At 45.4% G+C, this 25421-nt stretch overlaps 1 protein-coding gene across 3 annotated transcripts in view; it reads left to right on the top strand.

The window, feature by feature from the left end:
- Fars2 (phenylalanyl-tRNA synthetase 2, mitochondrial) overlaps positions 1-25196 on the top strand; it is a 380900-nt gene extending 355704 nt beyond the window's left edge. For all 3 annotated transcript variants that reach the window (XM_041632916.1, XM_041632915.1, XM_041632917.1), the window contains one exon: positions 24906-25196. In XM_041632916.1, coding sequence (XP_041488850.1) covers positions 24906-25044 — 139 coding nt within the window. In that variant the 3' untranslated portion in view covers positions 25045-25196. The remainder of the gene's footprint in view (positions 1-24905) is intronic.
- Positions 25197-25421: the final 225 nt, after the last annotated feature.

Below are 25421 nucleotides of genomic sequence, written 5' to 3'. Positions count from 1 at the left end.
ACAACAGGTCAGGTCAGAAGCTCACATGACCTTTCTTGTGGTGGAAGGTTGTTGTGTATGTTGTGGTCTCCAGAATACTTGACCAATGCTTCTAATTTCATTGTCTCATTGCCACTGCATAAAATGTTGGTGTGAATATAAGGTGAAGTCCATGCTTATCATGACATCCTGAAAGTTTCCCTAGCAACATAGATTAAAACAAAACCATGTTCCCTCTAGTGCAGTTATTAGAGGCTCATACTCACACTGAGAATTGTTTTCACATTTAGGGTAGCTTCATAAGAGAGGTCACTTTCGGTAAATACCCTAGAAAGTGTATTCCTTGAGAACATGCTGAGTTTAAGGTTGGCTATGTCACTCTTCTGTTCGTCAACTTTCCAAGATGATAGCAAAACACCTGAGATAAGGAAGGAATAAAGAGGAGAGATTTCTTTTGGCTCGCAGTTTGTGAGGTTTCAGTCCATGATCAGCTTAGCCCCACTGCTTTCATAACTATAACATATATAACATAATGAAACAAGTAACAATATAGGATCATGTTGGGAGCACTTTGTGGAGTAAAGCCATTCACCTAATGTCTAGAGCAAGAAGAGAAAGGAAGATTCCTGTGTCCCATTCACCCCCCTCCCCCCCTTTTTTTTATTTTTTTGCAAGACTGGGTTTGTAGCTTTGGAGCCTGTCCTGGAACTAGCTCTTGTGAACCAGGCTGGCCCAGAACTCACAGAGATCCGCCTGCCTCCGTCTCCCGAGTGCTGGGATTAAAGGCGTGTGCCAGCGCTGCCTGGCATCATCCCCATTTTTTAAAGTTTCTATAATCTCCCACTAGCACTATTGTCTGGGGACCAACCTGTGTTTAGGGGTGTAACAATTTTCCTTGGAGGAAGTTTAAAAAAGGGGGGGGGGTTATCCTATCAGCAGTCATCGGAAATATTGATTACACTATTACACAGTAATAGATTTCCATTTATTGAGAGCTGAATATTAAGCGAACAGTATGTGTGTCTGTATATATGTCTGTATGTATGTGTATGTGTAACTCTTACTGTCGACTCCCCCTCAACAGCCTCCCTCTTATTTATTGTATGCCAGCCATATTGTTTTAACCATTGGCTTCTGTTTTTCTACTGGGTCCAAACCAACAGTGAATAGCACTTCTGACATCACAGGAACTGGCTTAGGAAGGAGTGGTGACCTAAGAGATTAGTTATTGGTGGCTAGGCCTGTGTCCTCCTCTAAAGGGTAGCTCAGAGAATGTATTTTCCTGTGGATGAGAACCTGGAGTCACTGGTACAAGTCTGAGGAACATGCCATGGTGAGTGAAAGAACAGGCCTGAAAAAGCAGCAGAGAATCTGAGCCAGGACCTCTGAGGTAGGACAGTGTTCTCACTGCCCTGTTTGCCAGAATAAGTGTGATCCCACACAGCCCTGCAGTCCTAGAGGCTATCATATCCGGGATTCTGTTGTAACCAACAACACGTCTGAGTGACACTGATGGGTGTGTGAACATACTGTAAGCTTCTTTTGAGATCAGTACTAGATAGTCTTTATCTATGGAGGAGCCAGAGGCTTTGGGGGACTCGGCAGCTTTCCTGAGTCCAGAACTAGTAATTAGCAAAGCTCAGTACAAGCCCATTCTGCCTTATTCCTACATAACCTTCCTCCCCAAAGGACTCCATTCATCCCTGTGTCCTGACCAGCATGCACCTGTAAAAACACAGTACCACTCTGCCTCTGAGCCTGAGTACATGAAGACCAGAGCACAGCGCAAGAGTTTATCAGCTTCTGCCCTGCACCTCCCAGCTCCAGGGCAGTCCTGGAGTTGGTGGGTAGCCTTGGGAACTGCACAGAAGGCAGCCCATTAAGTCTTTAGTTCTTTTTATTACCACATATAACACACCTACAGAAAAAGGGCATAAAACATAAATATGTAGTATAATGAGCATCATAAAGATAATGCCCATGTCAAAATTTGCTTAGATTTGGCAAGTATATCATCAATGGTGATGATCATTACAGGCATTTCTCCAGCCTGGCCACGCCCTATATCTGTAGCATTTGCACTCTCTAGGGAAAGTCATGATATTTATACCATACACAATGAAATGAATGAATACCAAAATGAATACCCACAGATAACACCCACAAAATGGTGCCTGGCTCCCAGGATGGCATGACTATATTCCAGCACAAGAAAGGCAGAGGTGAGAAAATCAGAGGTTCAAGACCAGCCTTGACTACATAATGATTTCAAAGCCAAGCCAAGCTGTTTTAGACTATGTCTTTACAAAAACAAAAGGGATGCTCTGGAAAGGAGCCATTAGAAACAGAAAACTGCTTCTCTGGGTCAGGCAATGGTGGCATCAGAGCTCTAATGAGCCTTGTTCCACACTGTTCGTGTTCTATACTATGTTCTTGGAGGAAATGTGCCCTGAACAGATTTGCAGGAACTACAGCACTTAAGTGGTTGATCAGAAGAGATAACTGTCCCTCTCACACAGTCTTTCCCTTGACCCTTATCTGCTGCCTGGAACATAATCTTGGCCTTTCAAGTGAGGGTCAGGACACACCCAATTGTGGAGGGGCCATCTTCACTGGGCACACTTCTGCGTGTCTGGGCTTGAACAGTCTTTTTTTTTTTTTTTCATAAGTACCCCAGGTCCGTACACGCCAATTTCTGTCTGTATATGTCTCTTGTCCTTGAGCCTTTATTGGCTCTTTTCAAACACAGTAGAATAAAAAGGTCTTTTTGAACATAACATACAATGTTCACTTGCTGCAAGGCCTTAAGAGGCGCCTTTGTACCAAATGGAGCCCTTGTGGCCTGCATGGGACAGGCAGATCCCTGGGGAAAGTGCACCAGCGACAGGAACCTGAATTGCCATGATGTAGAACCTCCCCAGCTGCTGCTGCTGCTGCCTATGAGAAAGGCTAAGCAGGGCGCCCTCACCTGCTCATACCGTAGCCCTTCTTTCAGGTCTTCATTTCAGAAGCAGAGCACATCTTCCAGCCCAGATGACTTTCATTAGTTTAATTACTCTGGTAATCTGTCTGATACCAAGCAGTCCCAGGCAGCTCTCACATAATTAGTTCTGTACACTGCTGAGACGAGCCCAGAGCCAGGCTTTCTGCTAGGTGCCTGCCCTATGAACAAAGAAGGTGGCATTAATGGAAGGGTGTGTGTTCACACATGCGCATATACACACTGACTCGTATACACTCGGCTTCAGTTTTGATGGTGTCTAACTTACATGCTTGACATTGACAGTTCTTGTCTGAATGATAGTCTGTGGGCACTCTGGGGATAAATCAGGTGGTGGCTTTCACCCCTGTATCGTTGAGATCCTGCAACTCAGCCCCTCAGTCACAGAGGTTGGCAGAGTGCCTAGAATTTTGAAACCAAAGTCCTTGCAAATAGCACCCGCTTTGACCAGCAGCTTCAGAGAAATGTGGCACCAGAGCCAGCCAAAGTGAAGCCACCCAAGTTGGGGGGCAGGGGCAGCATGAGTCCTTATTATCACTTGTCCCAAGTACCAGTGGTGACCAATATCTGTCTCTTGCTGTTTATACTCTGTTGTTGGCCAGATTCAAAGAGACTGCCATGGTGACTCTCCGAGAAGGAAACACTGCATGCACCCAGCTAACAGCCCAGTGGGGAAAGGTCAGGCATAAAATCAATGAGCAACACACAGAACATTCACATTGTGGTGAGGAGTAGTGTGGATTCCATCCAGGCATTAGGGAGGGCTGTGGAGATGGTACAAGCGGAGTCAATACTTGCAGATGAAGGACTGAACCCTAGAGTGATCTGAGAAGTCATTCCCAGCAGAGGAAAGAGCAGTTGCAAAGGTTCAAAGACTGAGAGCCCAAGTTTGAATGGTTAGGTAGTGGGAAGCAACCAAAAGCCCGCATTAGTTAGTACTGGTTGCATGATTATGTGTAGAGGAGATAGTCAGAAATGGTGGGTGGGGTCTAGATCACACAGGTCTTGTAGGTCTTTGAAAGACTGACTCTTACTCTGAACAGTTTGGGAAAGCTTTGCAAGACCTGGGGCAGAGATGACTAAGCATGACTTAGCACTTTGCCTACTCAGTTGCAAGCCACAAGTGGACCACTGTGGAAATTCAAATGAAGCTTAGGTGCTAGTGCCAGATGGGATGAGATAAAAGATTTTATGTGTGTGTGTGTGTGTGTGTGTGTGTGTGTGTGTATGTGTGTGTGTGTGTGTGTCCGTCCATGTGCCACAGTACTGATGTCAGACACCAGCTTTCAGGATTCACTACTGCTTCCACCACGGTCCTGGGATGAAGCTCAGGTGCTCAGGGTTGATTTCTAAACTCTGTATTCAAATTCTCCATTTTATCTAATTACAAGAGCTTTCTTCCTTAAATTTTCTGTGCTTCATTCTAGACCATTTCTTAAGATTAAGCCTTTCTATGACATAGATTTAACAAAAATTGTTCAAAATCTGCCTGTCAATCAGTTCTACCCTGAGAAAGCTCCCTACTTTACCCCCCCCCCCCCATTCCTTCCTTCAGCTTCCAGCCTCCATCACTTAAGTGGGCCTAATGTTTGACCTTGGAATTCTGGCCTTCTCCCTCGCCATTCCTTTCCCAACAATGTCTGGACCCCTTTGTCCATGGTTGGCAAGGGAGAACAGTACCTCCACAACAGGCCTACCTTCATCTAAAGACCAGGCCTCTCCCCAGGGAGACCCTGTGAAGATGGAGCCATGTATTCTCTGTTCTTTCTTCCTTTCCCCAGACTAACCTTCCTCCCAGGAATCAGCTCGAGAGGCTAGGGGCAGGGGGCATGATGAACACCTTGAAGAAGCCAGGAGACTGTTGATTCCAAGTGTCAGGAGCACAGGGAGGTAACATCAGTATAACCTGAGAAACACATAAAGGCCAGGCCTGCAGGGACTTTCTCTTTGTGTCAGAAGTGGTGGCAGCCTAATTAAGTTTCTTAAGCAGGGATGTGGCATTGTCAGATTTTTATTTTTCAAAGATCCTGCCACCTATGGGGGAAGAGTGGGTTGGGAAAGGCCAACTGCACGGCTGGGGAGGATCATGAAAAAGGAGACCATAGTGGTTCATTGAGCACCAGGCCAGGCTGCATAGAAGGTTCTGGTGAGGGCCTGTGTGTGGCCTGCTGTCAGCTCATCTTCAGAATAAGTCATAACCTGGTTTGCGATGGACACAGCTAATGGCAGAGATCGAGGAGGCAGCTGCATCAAGCTTGTCAGATATCCTGCATGTTGTGCCAGGAACTGCAACCCTGGCCTGAGCCTTCAGAGCTCCCAAGAAAAGTGTGTTCTGAGCGCCATGCCTATGGTGGAAATGCCTTCCTTCCAGCATCTTAACAGTTTACTAAGCATCTCACGGCTGTGACAGCAGTGCAAGCTGCTCATGCCTTCCGCCCCTGCAGAACTGCAGGTGTGATTGACAGAATAAGAAACACATTTGCGCATTGATGGAAGAGCTTCTGGGCCTTCAGTGAGTTCGCTTATTGCAGGCCTTCTGTGGAGTCAGAAGGTCTGCATTCATCTGCCATCCAGCACACACCTGCTGAGCCCCTGTGGGGAGAGCATAATGGTGGGCACTGAGGACCAAACTGCCCAAGAGGGATTCAGTCTCTAATCTCTCCAAGATAGTGCCAGACTAATGCCAGATCATCACAGCACAGTATGGAGTCGGGGACAGGGACCTCTTCTGTAGGCAGCTGCAGAAGGAGCAGAACTTTGTGAAATGGAATGCGGGGGCACATATGGAAGAGAGAACAGTATTCTCAAGATGTGGAATCAGCCTAGAAGCCTATCATCAAATGAATGGGCAAAGAAAATGTGGTGTATATACGCAGTGGGGTTTCATACAGCCATAAAGAATGAAATTCTGCCACTTGTAAGAAGGTGAATGGAGCTAGTGAACATCATACTGAGTGAAGTCCTTCAAACTCGGAAAGACGTGTCATGTGTGTTGTCTCATTTGTGGAATCTAGATGTGTATACACACACACACACACACACACACACACACACACGACATAGGAGTAGAAGAAAAGGTCCAAAGACAAGAGGAGAGGTTAAGAGAAAAACAGGGAGAAAAGAAAACCATTATGTCACAATTTCTTTTATGTAGGCCCAAACTTAAATATATATTTAAGTTTATACATAATGACATGAAAGCAGAAGCGTAACAATTTGGGGGGACAAGGGAGGGAAGGGGTGAATATGAGATAAGTATAATGACATACATGTGTAAAACTGTGGTAAACCCCATTATTTTGTACAACTAAAACTAACTAAAAGCATGGCATTTTCGGCTGCCCTGAACTAGCCCTAATAGGAGGCTAACAATAGCTTCATCTATCCTAAAAGTAAGGTGCTGCTTTCCAAGACACTCGATAGTTGGTAAAGTAGTAAAACTGCAGCAGTTCCCACCACGCAGCAGGTAACTTTCTGCCAAGCAGAAAGCAGGCTTGACAGTGAGCCATCATATTGACCTTTTTCCTGTCTGTCCTTAAGCAGCATTTATTCTGGTGTGCAGTCTTTTGCATCTAATTCTAAACATGGGCCCTCCCTAATCTACAGTGCAACCTTTCCCGCATTGCCAACTTCAAATAGTAAACCCTATGCCTGCCTCATTTCCCTGGTGGGCCTGGTGGGAGCCAGCACCACATGAGACATTCCAAGTTGTACTCAGGAAGATATCCTCCCCTAGGACCAATAGTCCCTCTACTAAAGTACCCTGTCTCTAATTCCATAGTAACCTTGGACATGGCACACATGAGACCATTTCTCATTCATGATACTCCCTTGATAACATGGGAGGGGACTCTGACTTTCTTTACACTGAGAAATTATTCCCTCTGCCGTAGTTTATACCAGAGTGTCCTCCTAAATATGCCTTGTTTATGATATAATGGTCCCTTTCTTCCACTTATCACCTTGTCAGTGTTGGCAAATTAAAAAACATTCTCCAATTGGCTTTGTCCTGGCTCTGCTTTTAGGATCACCCTGGGCACATCCCCTGCCCATGCTGGTATTGTGAAGGGCCAGCCTCACTTACTGTCTCCTTGTGATGTGTAGAGATCCCAAGACAGGAAAGATTGGTGATTTAAAGGAAACACTTAAGCTTCCTCTCTCAACCCTCCTCCTCTAAGATGCTGCAACCAATACATCAGGGCTCCAGCTCTTGTGCAGAGCTACAGCTAAATCATAGGAAACGTTTAATTAAAAGACGAATGACAAAATAAGGTTGTGGTGGGTGCCTTCTAATTGTGGTTTGTTAGACTTTAATTACTCGTCATAAATTGTGAAAACTGATCCACGGTGTGCCTTTGTGCACCCCGTTCTTCTTAATCACAAAGACGTGTTCTCGGCTGCTGACAGGATGGGCTTCATCTTCAGCATGCAGCGATTTGATCTTAAGCGACAGTGACTCAGCAGCTTGCCAGATCCAATTAGCAGCTTTTTGGCTGCTTATTCAGAGCAGCCAGCTCAAAGTCTGGCTGCGAACCTCGCACAGCCAGGTCTTCCAGGCCACAGCCCACTCCTTGGTTACCAGCAATGACCTTTGCCAAGGAGAAACAGAACAAATGTGGGGTCCCTTGGTGAGTTAGAAAAGCACTTTCCCCACTTTGCCAACTTCTGGTCATTGCTTAGCAGAGATTGAAAGAGAATCCAAGAATGTAGATCTGGGGAGTCAGGGGTCTCAGGGATTCGTCATCCAATCCCAGTGCAAGATCGAGGCCCCAAATGTTAGGCACTTGCTCAAGATGACATAAAAGAAATTTCCATGTCACTGCAATGCCAACATCCGGACCCCAGGCATTGTTTCTTTCTTATGACCCACGTCTATCTGTGTACCCAGACCAGAGCCATCCAAGGATGGATAAGTATGGTAAGGAGGGGCTTTGGTGATCCTATTCCATTTAGCAGGGCCAAGTGGGCCTAGTTATGTTTGCTGATTGTTATTAAGAAAGTAATTCGACACATAGCATTTGAGTATATGAGAAAGCTGTTTCAAAGTGTCCCGAAAGTAGGGACACTCATTTTCATCGGCTAAAAATGCCTTTATAGTTTGGAGGCACTGAAGCACAGAGAAGAAGAAAGTGGACAGGAAAATATTATGAATCAAAGTCACTTCCTCTAAACATTGAATAAAAGTGGTGGCCAGAAGGGTCTATGGAATATCAGTGTATTTGGTTGATAACAAAGAGAAAGAGCACTTTCTTGGATAATTTTGCTTGGGGGTTTAGGATTATTATTTAAACCACTATCCCAGCTGTAGAGTCTGCCTGGTGCCTCTTTGGACACGTGCCTGTTGCTGCTTTTGTTGTTGGAGCAGATCTGTCTGTCCCTGGAAGCAGTGGTAAATGCTGGGTTTTGCTGAACTGCAGAAGTGAGCAGCATGGCATGAGGCTGGCAGCAGTCCTGACTTTCTTCTGCCTCCCGTCAACTCCCCGTGTGACAGGGCTACATTTCATGGCCATGTCTTTCTGCTGGGAAGGAAACTATGGGCTGTACTCTCTCATTCTCTGCCCTGTTTGTTTTTCCTGTGGCTAGACATTACTACAGAGAGTGATTCACAGAGCACCACCAACCAGGATGTGGCTTCTGCATCTCTCTCTGAGGGAGTCACCAGCCGCTTCCTGGAGGGCAAATGCCGAGCAAGCCGATCCAGTCATGCTGAGGGAGGACCTGTTCTATTGTGTGCGCTTAGAAAGCTTACTTGGAGGGACTGTGGGAAGTAGCTGCCCAAGTTTCAGTTACTGTCAATGCTCTTTCCCCCCCCCCCCCCTTTGTAGCTAAATCCTGGGACACAGGACTTTTTCCCAAAATGAATGTGTGTGTTGTTAATTAAGCAAGTGAATTAATCAAGTTTGTAATTGTAATAACCATCATGCCAGCTGGGCTCTCTTTATTGACCGTTTTGTGGTAGTTACTATTTAGATCTTCCACACATGCAGTCACTTGCTGCATTGTCTCTGTGTGTGTGTTAGGCTGACACCTGAAGGAAGTCCCTCCAGCAATGTTACAGCCATCTTTGTATAATGCCATTCAACCAACAGCAAAATCAATCACTCAAGCGCTCATTTCCCAAGATAAGTGATGCACAACTTTGTACAGTATGTTTTATTAGTTTGGTTTAAAATTGTCAAATCTGAGGCTTAAAGAGATTTAGTAATCTGAAAAAAATAAAATCACCTTCTGTGTGCTGAGAGCTAGTCTCTGTAGCCTGCAGGCTGCACTCTCAGGCCTCTGGTTGTTGCTTCTCACAGACTGACAGTGAGCAGCGGGTCCTTTGGGAAGTGCAGCACTGGTGTTGATGGCCAGAGCAGATCACCAGCATTTCCTCAGCCGTTCATGTCAGCTCAGGGAGATTCTGGTAATGCTATCTAAAGTGGAGACTCTCTGTAATACCCGGCTTCTGAAACCATGGTGTGACAGAGGGAGAATGGATGCGCTGGACTCTTGCTTCCTCCATCTTAATCCGGTCTCTTCCTGCCGTGGTTTTTGAGTCTTTCACTGAAGGCATGGGAATCCTGAGTGTATTGTAGTTTTTCCATTCCTGAGTGGCAGCTTAGCTGACCAGAGCATGGGGCATTCTGCTGGAATTAAACCATATTGCCTGGCCATTCTGTGAATGTGGAAAAATCTTTCACTGCAAGTTATTTTCAGGACATCTCTTTGAAGCACAGGGCATAAAATAAAGACTTTGTTTTTTAAGTTCCCCCGATTTGGGATGTTATTATGCCTCCTGAGAATTCCATTAATTCTGGAAACTTCTCAGTTATTATCCTGTCCCCTCTTCAGATGTTGCTTACCTTTATTTTCTCTGTAGTCTTCTAGTATTTATGTGCTATCTTACATGTTTCTCCTTCTTTCTTCTTCTTTTTTTTTAATAGGAGCACTCACTAAGTAGCCCAGGCTGTTTTTGAGCTCATGAGCTCCTGCCTCAGCCTCTGCGTGCTAAAATTCAAGGTTTATACTTGCTCATTTCTGTGTTTCTCCATATTTCTTTCTAAATAAGTTCCACAGATCTGTCCTCCATGTTTTATCTGTGTCTGTGTCTAATCTGTCATTTAACCCTTTTAAGACTTTTAAATCACAACTACAATCTTACTTCTACATATTTTATGTAAATCTTCTTTTAGTCTTGCTGTTCTTCTCTCCTTAATGTTATACATTCCCCCCCCCCCTCTCTCTCTCTCTGGCCTTTGAAGTTATTTTCATTGGACCATTTACTGGGTGATACCTCACCTTTTTTTTTTTTGACAGAATCTATATTTTCTTTTGTTAGTTATCCAAGGGTTAAGACTTCCCAGAACCAATTTTATACTTGACTTTTTAACCCTACGATCTGAGATACTGTATATAGTGGCTCATGAATCAGCTTGAGATATGAGCTGAATTTGGAGATTTGGTTTTTCAGGTTTGCCTCATTTCCTTCATCCACGGAATCAACACAGAGCCAAGATCCTTCCATCCAGTCTTCACGGGCATATTGTTTTCCATGTATTTGCTGCATGGGGAAGGCAACCCTTTACAGTATTTACCTTGGCAAGAATCTTTTGAATATCCATAGTTTCTATGTTCATGTGAGTCTTGTTTTTTTTTTTTCTGGGGTGAATATTAAATTTCAAATTCCAGGCTTCGGTGACTGACACAGTCCTCCACTCCAGGGGTGGAAGCACTGGGGACATCCTGCTACCATTTATGTTCTTCATTTTGGTCCCTGGAAATTTCTCCTTTTTATCTCCTCTGCCATTTCCTTAAAACAGTCACTGTCCTTCTATGTAATCTGGCATGCCTGCTGTGTACTTCAGGAGGTTCCTTAGTCATCTTATCCTGGCATCATTCTAAAACTTTCTGAGCATCATGTCGTATGTCAAACTAAGTGACACGCATAGAGAAGGTTGAGAGAGGACAGACACGTCCTCCAGTCACCAGTTCCCGTAGTCTGTAACAGACATGACTCTGCTCATTCCTGGGCCCGGAAAAGTTCAGCCTCAAGTGAGGGGCACAAACACATGAGTGACATCAGTGTCGGCTTCACACCGCGATGCGTGGCAGTGTCCTTGGGCCTGAGAAGCCACTTTGTCTCTGCTGCTAACCCAACCCTCCTGAATTTCTCCAAAACATTTATAATGGACAAATTCAACTTGAGAAAATTCATCGTGTTTCTCTCCTACATACTAGAAATATAAGCCTGAAAAACAATGTTTCTTTCCTTGAAGTAAGAAGATACAGAAAGTGAGCCCTTCTCTTAACTAAGTCTGAACGTGGACAGCTGCAAGTCAATAATTCTGCAGGAAGTTCTATTGACTCTGTCTTCTCCTTTATTAACACTTTGTTCAAGTTGCTGACAAGACTCTGCTTACATGACTTCAGTCCTTCCTAACTGAGGGAATATTTAGGAGCAAATAACACTGCTTCTATTTTATTGGGACCTGGAGAAATCTGTGGATTCATCCAAGTAGCAAGGATGAGGCCACTGAAAAATAAGCCTGTCCCAGCTCCCTCCTTGCCCCAAGCAAAATTGCTTTTTTATAAGATCATGAGATAGTGTTTTGAAGTTGGTCCTTCGCGTTTCATTGCCAGAACAGCCCTCTGAAAGCTGTGGGTACTTTGAAATGGGGATGCGGCCAAGACAGTGGCCACTGTCTTCAGATGATGTCCCATAAAGGAGCGCTGGGAGGCACCTGGACACCTTACTTGTTACTTGGGTGGATTTTGAACTTCTGTGAGCCGTGACTGGTGTGTGTGTGTGTGTGTGTGTGTGTGTGTGTGTGTGTGTGTATACTCACATGCACACACATCACCCATCATGTTGGAACTGTTGTAAGAATTAAATGATTTAATGAGTGTGACCTCAGTTCTTTGTTTCAATAACAGAAAGTGATCCACAGATCCTCACCGTTACTAATCAAAAATTTCTGCGTCACACCCTCCTCCCAAGAAATTCTTTTAGAATGTTAGAAGTTGCCTACATTTCTACACTGTTTTCTCCTCTCTGGCTAGTGAACCATAGAGTCCGTGGCACCTGCCTTCTGCTCCTTCAGCACTGACCAAACGCACAACCAGCAGCTCTGTGCTGTTTTCTAGGCTTGGCTCCCTGCCCTCATCAACCTTTTTCTTCTTCCTATGACTTTTAACCTTTTTCGTGTTTTCTGTTGGTTATGAGACTAAATTAAGGTCATTAAAGCACCTACAACTTCATTCATAATATCAAATAGATCATTTGCTCTTTAAAATAATTTTGCTTTCTTCTTTTGCCTTTACTTCTTAGTCTCTATACTTCCTGTTCTAAGTAATATTTCATATTGGTTTTATTGTTTCCCTTTGGGGAGAAAGTCATATTTCTAGAAACATCCTGAAATTTGCTTGGTAGGTAACTATTACCATGTTAGTCCTGTTACAAGCAATTGCTAGCGACAGCTGTGGACATTACTAAGCTGAACAGAATGGACCTTGGACAAGCCACAGCCGTTTAGTGACAGGCAGAGCCCAAGCCGGGCTGTATTCTACCTGTGGCCCTCACGTGTCCCTTCATCAAGGTGATGGATTGAGCAGGACTCTGTCACTCAGAAGAGGAGAAACCAGAATTTGCATATAGATCCCAAGGCGTTTATCAATGGCATGCCCCTGCCTGCCACGCCTTCCTTCATGCACCTCCTTGGTTCCCATCCTCTTTCAGATCTCAGCTCTGATACTTCCACAGGGAACTTTCTCTGACCTTTAAGTTAATGGGCCTTTTACGGAGCCTCATAGTGCCATGTACTTCTTCCCTATAACCTTTATCATAGTTGTAATTTACATTTTTTCATAATTCTTTGATTAGTACCTATCTCCTGCATTACGCTGAGAGCGCCATAAGGGCTTGCTCATGTCTAATTTGTATTATCCCACCATTAGATTCTCAGCATTTGCAGAATGCACTGCGTAGAGTGGACCGGCTATACACTGTTCATTTTCTGAGTGAATCTAATAATGAATTGGATGGATGAATGGATGGATGGATGGATGATGAATATTTTCCTGACACTGGAAACAGTGATGTTAATGTGACCTGGACCACCCTTCCCTCCAAGATCTCTTTCCTCTCTAATTACTGACGGCCCTTGCATACCCAGGATTATTGTGCCGTTTTGCTGCTGGTCGTGAGTTATGGAGTTGTGTTTGTTTGTTTGGGGTTTTGTGTTTGCTTTTTTCAAGACAAGATTTCTCTGTATAACCCTGACTGTCCTGGAACTCACTCTGTCAACCTGACTGGCCTTGAACTCACAGAAATCCACCTGTCTCTGCCTCCCAAATGCTGGGGTTGAGTAATGAAGTTTAGCCAACTGCCCTAGAAGAAAGAGACCAGAGTAAAGCCATGACCAGCAAAGAGAATCATGGGACATTTGTCCACTCCGTATGAGGGGAGCAGCCTCTCAGTTCACACTGTGAAAGCCTTGGACAGGCTACCCTAGAAGCAATCATAGTTTGTAAGAAGAACACAAGTGTGGATCTGAAGAACCCTAAGGTCTGTTGTCTTCACCCTGTGGGTTCATAAGTTGTGTCAGCTGTGCAGTGGTACTTAATGAAGCCATCACTGTATCCTACAGCCTAGGATATCATAGACTAATGATGCTCATCCTGCCAAGCAAATCCCTATTTTGTCCCCTTGATGTCTGAATTCCTACTTGTGAAGAAGTGGCACTATAGACTTGACCCAAAGTGTCTCTTCCATAAAATATCTGCAAAATAAAGTCATTAGAAAAGTCTGTAGATCTTTCTTTATTAACATGTGACTCTTTCAAACATGATCCTGAATCTTGAAATATGTAACAGTCACTAAGGAAGTAAAAGTTCCTGTGTAGTGGCACTGGGGAACATCTATTCATGCTCAAATGGTAGCTATTGACACCTGGTGGAATGCAACTCTGAAAGCCCCCAGTAAGCTCTAATGTTAGCTGACCAACATCCTCTGTATGCAGTGAAGCTGCCCAGAACAAGGGCCTTTGCTTTAGTTCCTTTCCTTTTCACCTGGTGTAACAAAATACTTGACCCAAACAACCTACGGGAGACAGGCTTATTGTAGCGCATCATTTGAGGACACAATCTGTCACAGCAGGGAAGGTGTATGGTGGCAGGAGCTTCAGACAGCTGGCCACACTGTTAGTGGGATTAGGCTCGGAAAAAAAAAACAATTAGGGTCCACCTCCGGGGACTCACTACCTTTAGTTTGGCCCCACCTCAAAGCTCATATCTAGTTTGGGGCCAAGTGTTCAAACACACAAACTTGCAGGAGACATTTCTCATCCAGGCCACAACACCTTTCTAACCTTCTGGAAGATTCCTGTAGAAGCCAAGTCTGAACTCAGGTTTTTTTGGTTGGCTTAAAGATAAACTTTTGTCTGAGGCTTCTTAGCCAGGAACATGAGCCCACCTTTGTGACCCCAACCCCAGCACACACATATATTTCTGTATTCTACCCTCTGTATCCCTACACTGGCTACACTGACGTACTCGCTTCTCGAACTGTTGGCATGCCTTACAGAGTGGACATTCCTCTGCGGCACTTGTGCATATGCCCAGCTCCTGTGCCCTCCTCCTTCCTATTAGTTCATAAAATCACTGCAGTGCAGTCTCTCCTGGGCAGCTTCACCACCTCCGCTCCTGCCATCACAGCTTTGGCCTGTGATTGTATACAACATGTCCGCTACCAAGAGATGAAGCAGGCGACCTACTGGGAGATCCTCATGGTCCATCTAATAGCTGGGACATGCTGCTCCTAGTTAAAATGGGAGGGGGGAAGTCAACAAATGCCCCTGCGGTCCTCAGCACCACTGTGGGTTTCCCAGGTGGATCAAGACCCTGGACTTTCCCGTCACTATCTTGTTTGTGCTCCCAGTTCTAGATTTACTCTCATTGCCTCTCGGCCTTTTCTGACCTTTGAATTCATAGCTCATACCATTTTTTTAATATTTAGCACTAGTAACTGTGCTTTGCCAGCTTTCTTTGCATGGGCCAATGTCCTAGCATCCAAATGGATTGCAATATAGCTGCATGCTGCTAAGTGTTCTAAGAAATGAGTATCAGATGGTTTTGTATGGTACAGCATCATACAGCTTAATCCCATAAAGGAAGGTGGCTATGCCGTCACTATGTGATAGACTCCCAGGAGTGCTCCTGTGTCTGTGGTCTGTCTGCCATTGACCATGTGTCATTATGCAGTGGCATCCCTCGTTCTGATGCTTTCAGACACTCTTACACTCCAATAGTATCGGGCACTAGTCACTGCATGAATATTCACGTATTGATTCAGCAATGAATTTACACGCCTGTATCTCCCACAGTGCATACCTCAGCACTGGATGAATAGTTGCTGAGGAACCAGCTGCACAGAATAAGCAATTGCTGATGGATGGGCTGAGCTGGAACTGTGGCGCCTCACCTGCCACACATCTCTTGTAACCAAGCTTGGTGACCTGTGTCAGTACAGTCAGGAAGCCACCCTGTAACAACACACAGTGAAAGCTGGCCCTGTGGACTTAGGTTTGGCAGGTCTAGGCCAGAGAGGAAGCTGAAAATCACCTTCAAATCTTCCACACAAGTGAAAATCACAGCAGAGCTTTGGAAATCTGTATAAACTGAGAGGCTATTTCACCTTTGTTAAGAAGATTGCCTGGAAGATAGTAGAGCAATTGAAGAAGAAATCGTCCAGTAAGGGGAAAATCCTGCTGTGTTATAGAGTGAAGGTTTAAAAATCTGTCTCCGTAAGATGCGGGGCATCTTGACTGTTCTGTATGGAATTCTGAAGGCTCTCCAGAACTCAGTAGACCAGTGCTGGTGTCCAGAGCCATTCTCTGATGTTTGGGTTTTGGTTTAAGCATAGTGTAAATTCCTAACTTCTGGCTTATTTTGGGCAACACTCCTTGAATCCCCCTTTAATTATGGTAGAACTTAAACTGCATTCCTCACTTCTGTCACTTTTCAGTGCACAGGTCAGTGGCGTTGAGCACATGAGCACCGTGTGGCCATCACCTCTGTCCATCTCAGAGCTGTCTCTCTTCGCCGCACTGAAGCTGTGTGCCCTCTAACCAGCTCCCTGTGCTCACCTGCCCAGCAGCTGGCAGTGCCTGTGCCCTGCTGTCTGTACATGCGACTTCTAGGCACCCTGCACTGCAAAGTCATGGAATGCTGGTCTTTGTCATTTGTTCATTGAGTGCTGTGTCCTCACAGTGTTCATCCACGTCGTCACATGTAACCTTGAGCGACCACCTGAGCCTTTCTGCATGGGCCAAAGCAAAGACTCTGCTATGCTGCCTGCACGTACAGGAAGATCAGCTGGTGACAGCTGGCCTGAACTGGGCCAAACAATCGCCTTGGTTTGTTTTCTCATTCAATCATTTAAACACTCCTGTGAGTCTATATTGTAGAGTGAGAACCTGTTTCAGATGAGAAACCGGCCCCAGAGTCTTTAGCTAAGAAGCAGTAGTAAGAGTGAGCTTTAAAAGACTTCCCAAAGTAGTTATTTTCACTCTTACTCAGATGAAGATCCAGAACTTCAGCCCCACCCTGCAGGAGGCCGGGACTCCACCTCCCTCCCCATACCTGCTTGGCAGAAGCCACTGCTCAAGAGGACCAGAAGTTATGGGGAGTGTTGGAAGGGGGGGAGCCTGGGGGTGCTTTGAACTTCCCAGAGAAGTTGGCAGGTGTTTGATGTTCAAAGCACTTCTTGCCTGTAAAATGTGTCTCTGTAGCACTCTTAAGTTGCCGACTGGGACTGACCAGGGAGTGGACTGGTTGGGGGTGGCCCAGCTCAGTTCCTTTCCCAGGTGCTGGCTCTGCCTCTATGAAGGCCTGCATGGGAGTTGTCTTCCCCCAGGCAGACGCTGTCAGAGGAACCATCTGGTCCAGTTTCTTATGACTGACTCCAAGGAACAGACATCCCTCTGGGAGTTAGCAAGCTTGGCAATGGCAGTGAGCCACTTATCCAAGCCTAGTTCCCTGGCTAGCTGAGAACTCCAGAGAGACACAGGTCAGAAGGGCCTCCAGAGGGCACCAGGCCCAGAAGACAGAGTTTGAGAATGAGGTGGCAGGCCTCTTAGCTGTTGTTACAGTTTGATATAAAGTGCCCCCAGAACTTCATATACTGAGGACTTCGTTGCCAGGCCTTTGGAGGACTGTATCCTGAGGGTCTAACCTAACCACTTATTTGATCTATGGATATATTTATATTATGACACTATTGGGAGGTGATATAGGTCAAGAGATTGGCCATGTCCCTCCGTCTATCTGGTCCCTTCCTCTAACTCCTGTCTCTACTTCCTGTCTACCATGATATGAACCTCCACCTCCGAAGGTTATCCTGATCACACAGGGCCAAGTAACCATGGACCAAACCCTTTGAAACCATGAGCCAAGCAAATTTCTGCTCCATTGCTTCTGACAAGCGTTCAGTCATGGCTATGCAGAAGGGACGAATACAGCTATGGGAGGAGGAGGGGATGAGGATGGAATCAGCAGGAGTCCAGAGTGTCTGCAGATGGCTAGAGACCCACTGGCTATGGGATGCCTCTTTTCATTGGTCTTCAGAGCAATAACCCCCCCACACACATACACACCATGAAGCTAGTCCACTGCTCTTTATTTTCCTAGTATCCTCACGTCACATCAGGAATGACTGTAGCTCATGCCCACTTCAGCCCTGCCATTTCATTCCACGCTGCTATTAAAGTTCTCCAGAACCTCTCTCCCCTCGTGTTTACTCTCAGGCTGTTGGAACCAGAAGGAACCTTAAAGCCCTCTAAGCCTACCTCTTCACCACTGAGGAAAACGGTACCAGGCAAGGTGACTCGCCCAAGCTCACCTGGGCTCCACCTCCCACCCACCAAGTCTTATTACCAGAATGTCTCATTAGCTCCTCTCAGTGTTTGTTTATAGCCAGGAAGGGAGCAGTCTGGTTTACTTAGTGTCTGGATCATTTATTCAGACCAGGCCCAAATCTGTGCCTTGTGTTTTATCAGAAATAGCTCTGGCTATCTTCAGACCAGTGTCAGATTCCATACTCATTAAAGATTAAAAATGATAAAATAGGATTGAGCACCCACATGTGCTCAATACACACAAACACACACACACACAAACACACACACACACACACACAGGAGGGGAGTAGTCCTCCAATAAACTATGTGAGGAAAAGGCAAAAATGAGACAAATGAGTTGGACCCTCCTCATTTTAATTTCACTTCCAGCAATTTGAGTTATATGAAGTCAACTGTAATCCAAAATATTAAAATTCCAGGAGTAAATAATTTAAAAGTTCTAATTCACATTGCTTGGGCCCAATGAAATTTTTATGCTACCTCACCCCTTGCTTTCCAACCTATCTATCCTGTATACACCACCTATACATTCACCCATCCGTCAGTTAGTAGCTTTCTCAGATATCAAAGCAGCTGTGTGATATGAAAGTCCTTGAGTCAAGTAGACTTTAATTTAATAATGGCTCAAAACCTGAGTCGTGATACTGGCAAGTTTTTTTGTTACATAGTTGTAATTGTTTTATTTTACTGTTTTGGCCTCTTAATGTGCTTTAATTTTAAATCTAACATCAATGGCATATATACTTAGGAAAATGTATCTGTAGTATGTTCTGCTATCTCTGGCATCAAGCAATCACTGGGGGTCTTGGAATGTGTCCCCACGAATAAATGGGTAGCAGTAATGAACATCCACTCGGGGCACCAGACTCTGAAATAACTGCTGTATAGTGCCCATCTAGTCCTTAGAGGGCCTAAGAAGGAAATGGAGTTCCTACTCCATGGCAAGGACTCTGAGGCACAAGAGGTCACACAAACTGCCCTAGATCCCACAGCAAAGCGAGGAGGAATTGGAACCAGGTTTCTCTTAACTGCAAAGTCATGTTCTCTCCTACATTCTTCAGCTTTCAGTTCTGTTCATGGAAGTGACGTGGGGCTGTCTCCCCTCGCTGTGCCTCTTGCCTGGGTTCAACAAGCCTCTGAGAGTAAGTACTGGATGAACTGACTCTCTCCATTGAGCAGAGAGGTAATAACATAGAACTTGAGACTGAACACGGGTCTCTAACAGACAGGAACCAGGTGAAGATGAAGCCAAGGGCCCGGCTGTCTCTCATTGTTAGTGGAGCTCTTGTGGGCAGCATCTTTTCTCCATTAAATAATCTCTGTGGATAGGCAGTGTCTGCAGTGCCCACTGATCATGCCTGCTCTATTCTGGGAGGTGTTAGGCGTACCATCTAAGAACACGGACTAGCTGCTCTGTCACAGATGGAAACACATACTATTGTGGCTGCTGTAGGAGCTGGGTTTGGACTGCAGTGAGGGAGGGTTTTATTTCAAGTTCAGAATTGGTTTGGTTGCCACGGTGAACCAAGTGGTTGTGTAATAGAACTCTTCCTGCCCTCACCAACACTCTGACCCACTGTTCCTTCTTTCTAGCAGGTTCTATAGCCCTGCAACCTTCAGAACATCCCCACTGACATACTCTGAACTGAGGAGTGCTCGTCACTCTTCACGTACTCTTTTATCACTTTTTTTATTTGTTTGATTTTAAGATATTTATTGCTCAGCTTTTTTTATATTAACATCTATACAAATATGCATATTTATTGGGTACAGTGTAGTATTTTTAGCTATGTGTAATGATATAATAATAAAAGTTTTTAACATATTCTTCATCTCAAACATTTACCATCTCTTTGTGTTGAGAACATTTAAAATCTTCTCTCTTTTTTTTTAGGTCTTAAAGAATATCTTTTATTTATTCTTTGACAATGTAGTACAAGTAAACAATGTATCTTGATCGTATGCACCCCAATTTTCTCTCCCTTCTTTTTTTTTTTCTTGTTTCACTTGCAACCCATTGGAGTTTGTTTTTTTTAATTTATTTATTTATTAATGATTTCTGCCTCCTCCCCGCAACCGCTTCCCATTTCCCTCCCCCTCCCCCGATCAAGTCCCCCTCCGTCATCTGCTCGAAGAGCAATTAGGGTTCCCTGACCTGTGGGAAGCCCAAGGACTGCCCACCTCTATCCAGGTCTCGTAAGGTGAATCTTCTCATAGCTGTTTTGAAATCTTCAAGACAGGATTGTTAGCCATAGTAAACTGCTTTGCCATGGATAACTAGAACCCGTTTCTTGCGTCTTCCATAACTTTGCCCCTGTTGACCTATCATCCCAACCCCAGCCTCTGGCAGCCCCTTGCTTTCTTTTCTGAGACCAGCTTCTTCAGGTTCTACATATAAGAGAGAACATACCCTATGTGCCCCTCTGTCTGTCTTATTCTATTAAACATAATGTTTTCAGTGATTATCTGAATGTATTCAGAGAGGTTACTGCAAATGATAGGATCTTATCTTTTCAAAGAATGAATAGTGTTCCGTTGAGTATGTGTTCCCTGTACTTTCTCCTTCCATTCATCCATTGGTGGATGTTTGTGGTAATCCCATATCTTGGCTTTATGAATACTGTCCCAGTAAGCATGGGATACAGGTGTCCTCTGAACACAATGGTTAAAATTTCCTTTAGATGCAGTGAATTGCAAAGCCCATTTAAGCATAAGCTTGACAGTTCTTCATTGAGCCAGTCTTGACTGTTCTCAACTCCTACGCAGCTTTAGCTTTGGTCTAAAGTTAGGAGTTTGAGAGGAGGAGGCACTAAAACGGAATCCCTCCCTGTTGGCTTGTCCCACACTATTCTGCCAGCTCTCCCCATGGCTCATATGGGATTGCCCATCCCAGCTCTCAGTTTCTACCTGAACATCTGGACTTGGGGAGGAGGTGAAATTGGGTAAACCTTGGCATTCACAGTGGAGCAAGGAACAGGGCTCTAAGAAAGTAAGCCATGTTTCTGGATCCCCCTAGTTAGACCGTACCTCAAAAAAGAGGAGTGGACGGCAGACTGGTTGGGAGAAGCACAAGGTGGTAGTACTGGCAGAACAAACATCATGAATCTCATTCAGAAGCAGACAACGACAATCAGATATGACTGTCTTGTGTTAGTGTCAACAGACTTAGTGACCCAGATTTCTTGTGTGGTTTCTATAGTGTAGCTAGGCAGACAGCACCATGCCGGTTTTCTTGGGAAATACCATCAGCTGAAGAGGAGAAACTCAGAAGATCTGGTTGTGTGGAGTGTGGTGCAGCTGGCTTCACTGCCCGGTGACCACCAGCCCCTCTTGCTGCCTGCTGGCTCACTGCTGTGCAGCAGACTGACCACTCTCTTCCCCTGTTCCTCTCTGTCCAGCTCAGAGCCTGCAAGATTCTATCTGTTGAATGGCTAACGCAGTCTATAAATGAACTATCCCTAGTTGAAAACATTGTAAGATACTTGCATCAGAATCTCTGCTAAAAAAAAAAAAAAAAAAAAAGCAAAAAGTCCAGCTCTAGCCAGTGCCGGCTCATTTTACAATCAGCTGGTATTACAAGGCAGTGAAAGTTCTGGAGTGCTTTTTTTTGCATTCTCTTCCATCTTGTCAACAAAGGGATTTGACCTCCCTAACTGAGCAATAGATGACGCTGTTTATTTTTCTCATGAGTAGAAACTATGCGGTATACAAAAGTAAACTTTGATTTACCTATGATGCTCCATATAGTATAACCCACTCTGCTCATCATGAATGTTGGGCGCTGTGAATTGAATAGAAAGCTATAGCAACTGCCTGCCACTCAGACCCAGGACTGCTTTGTGTTCCTGCTCTCTGGGCCCTATTTTCCCAGCCAGCTGCCTGCTGCCTACTGTTCACATTTCAATGACACTACAGTAGGAAAGACCCCTTAACAGTGCGTTCCTGGTCTATGTGTCCCTCTCAAAGAGCATCCTGCTCCTCCTTGTCTCCAGCCAGGTCCTCCCTAAGCCAGAAAGGAATGTAGGATGAGATTATTTTTAAATTGATTACTTTAAACTATATTGCTACTTAAGGGAAGTTGGATGTATTTGCTTTCTGTTACTATAAGAAATGCCTAAGACAAGATGGCATGTTCATTTGGGCCCACAGTCTAGAGCCTGTAGAAGCACATTAGTTTGGGAGCACATGATCAAAGGAGCTCATTTACCCAATGGCTGGGTATGGAAAAGTGAAGGAGGGGCTGAAGTCCCCTTATCCCCCTCGAGAACCTGCCCCAAATAACCTAAGACAGCCTCCCAACTACACCCTCTGTCTTAAAGGCCCCACAACCACCTAGTAGCTGGGGCCTTTGGTGAGATTCAGGATCCTAACCATAGCAAGAGCTTGGATGTAAAAGGGAGAGTGTGTTTGACAGAGCTCCTGAGTGCAGTGGTTAAGGCTACATTCTAAATCCAGACCATCTAGGGTTTGTTTCTGTTCTATTGAAATAAAATTGACATAACATGAAATTAGTCATTTTGGAAATGTGCAATTCAGTACCTTTGAGTACTTCTCTAGTCTGCATGTTTTGGATGTGTGCGACTTCTACATACTTTGGTTTTGAAGTTCATCTAGTCCCCACTCATCGGTATTAGTGGGTTATTATTATTATTATCATCATCATCATCATTATGATCATCATTTTGCCAAACAGTAATCCATTCTCTGGCTATATGAAATTTATTGATAACCGTTCATCTGTCGGTAATAGCTAAACATTTTAGGAAAATGTGTGTGTGTGTGTTGCTCGGGATTGAACCTATGACTTCATCTTTGGCAAATACTCTACAACTGAACTCTTATAGCCCTAGCCCCTCTTACTTTCCTTTCTGAGACAGGGTCTCATTAAGTTGCTAGGGCTAGCCTTGAACTCCCTCTGTAGTCTAAGCAGGCCTTGAACTTATGATCCTTTTCACTGGGCCTCCCAGGTAGCCAGAATTACAGGCCTGATCAAGAGGCTCAACAGCGAATTCTTGCCTGACTTAGTTTGAGCATCCACCTTCTGTTCTCCAGGGCATATACCTAGGTATTACTGGATTATGTTGTAATAATACATTCCATGTTTTCAAACCCACTAAACCTTTACACATCAACACATATGTTTCATATTTCTACCACATTACTTGGCTGTAATTCTAATCCTGTCACATAGTCCTGCTGTTTGAACTTGGACAAGTCACTTCTGCCTTCTGTGATCACAGATGTATCCTGAGGACAGTGATGCTGTCTGCTCAATGAAGATGTCACTTGGAGTGGATTTATGTGTCCAGTGAAAGGCTGAGGAGCACTGGGGCTCCAGGGCCACCATGCAGGGTGTGATGCAGTAAAGAGCTCTGATCCAAACTCCTGGGTTCCTTGCCAAGGCCATCCTCCCTTCAAGGAATCCTATTTCTTACACATTTGGCAGTTTGCCAAAGCTCCATAAGTCTTTTGTTTGCCCTGAAAATCTCAGGGGCTACACAGATCTGGGCCTGCCACTTAGGACTGGTCTCAATTCATGGCTTGGGCTAGGGTGGGAAAGCAATAGAGGGTTGAAGGAAGGCCAGTTCCCCCTCACCTAGCATGGGCTGCTGAGGCTAAAGAGAAGGGGACATGCCAGCTAGCCTTGACCGTGAGCGCCTTGGAGGTGACTTCTTGCTGCCCTTCGTAGATGAGGGCTCAGTGCCTGACTGAGGACAGACCTTGCAAGGAACAGCAAAGGCTCCTATAAGTCCACCCTTCCCAAATGTGGCTCCAAGAAGAAAGGAAGGAAAAGAAAGCAGAGTGGAGTGGACACGCCAGGGTGGGGAAGAAACGGAAGGAGGTTTTGGAGGCTAGGACCAAGGCAGACACTTCTCTTCTCAAGCATATTCTGTCTACATCCAAGTCTGACCTGAAATCAGCAGGTGGGGGACAAGGGAGAGAGCACTCTGGCCACATGGGGACTAGTTTGTGTTCCTGTGAGGTGTTTTCCTAAGGTGCCAGTGCACCTGAAACCCACTTGTCCAAGGTTCTGGCATGACCGAAGGCCTGGTCCTTACTTACCTGCTAGAGGTACTGTGGCCTTTGCTGGTCGGGCTCAGAGATTTAATGGCATCACTGGGAGGGGCGCCCACTGGAGGGCACTTGCTTTGCTGTAGCTTCTCCTAAGAACCCAGGGTTGGCTCTGCTACTAATGGGGTTGGCAAACAGGAGCGTCCATGGCTTCTCATTATACAAAAGAGATGTTGTTCAGATCCCTCCCTCTGTCCACAGGAAAGGGTCAGTGACACAAGTCATAGCCTTTTGGTCTTTGTGATGAGGCCACCGTACCAGTATGTCCTAGCATCTGTCATACAAGCATAAGCACCCCTGCTGTCTTGCCGCTTTCCCAGAGCTATCCCCAAAAGCAAGTCCGCACTGTTGTGGGAAAGCAGAGGTCAATCCAACATGTGTGAATGCCTGTTGTGTATGGAATGATGTAAGTACTTCCTAGGCCCACGGGGTGCTGGGGCAACTTCCCGGCCTTGTCTCTGGCACTATTTGCTGGAGCATGGTCTACAAACAGTTCTTTTCCTTACCGTGGCAAGGTGGAGGTCACTGACATTGACTCGTAATACTTATACTGTCAGAAATGCCTGGAGAGTCATAACGAGCTCAGAACTCCAGGTCCTATGTCCTGAAATCAGACTCTGTGCTTAGCCCAGGCCATCAGACCTGTGGGGGAGCACCTACCATGGGGACTGTGGTGCATCCAGCATGAAGGAACCAGCCCCTCCATTATTCAAGCTGCTGTTTCCCTAACCATCATCCCCCCACAGACTGAAAATATGTAGTCCTTGGTGGCAAGTGGTATTTCTGTGGTAACACATGACACATACCTGGATCCTGCCCCACTAGGTTTGCTGTTAGCAGGTGATACCATACCATCGTGATGTGGCAACCCATGCATGAGAATAAGGCCTCCTGCTTTCAGTCCATGTGCAAACATGTTTCTCACTCGCCTGCTTGCATTCTCTCCTCGTCTCCAGGACACACAGGATCAGCCACTGCTACCGCATCACCTACCGCCACATGGAGCGGACACTGTCCCAGAGAGAAGTCAGCAGTGTCCACCAGGCTGTGCAGGAGGCCGCCGTGCAGCTGCTGGGTGTGGAGGGCCGTTTTTGATGTCCTGATTTTCAGGCTGCGGCCCTCATGGACTTCCAAGACTTGCTGGAAACAGGGAAAGATATTGTTTGTGAGCTGGAGTATCTGTCATCTCTTGATAAATGCGTCTGCTTTAGGACTTTGAGGAAATAAAGGATTACTTTTGAGAAGCACTGACGTAGCATTTGTCTTTTGTTTGGGGGAAGGAGAAAGCAGGCACTAATAGAAGAGCTCCCTGCTATTCGTTTAGAAATGCTTGGCCCATTGACTCTCTGCGTGGTTAATTGGTCCCTGGGTTCCATTAAGCACCAGGCATGCTTCTCGCCTGACAGGCTCTTCCACCCATGTAATGAGTGAAGCCACAGAGAAGGGCCTCAGAAACTGGATGTATAGTACAG

This window comes from Microtus oregoni, unplaced genomic scaffold (genome assembly GCF_018167655.1).
Source record: "Microtus oregoni isolate MIOR12 unplaced genomic scaffold, Mior012 000042F_ref0000377, whole genome shotgun sequence".
Taxonomy (NCBI): Eukaryota; Metazoa; Chordata; class Mammalia; order Rodentia; family Cricetidae; genus Microtus; species Microtus oregoni.
Note: the sequence above shows the minus strand (reverse complement) of the source record. Positions and strands in the feature narration are given on the sequence as shown.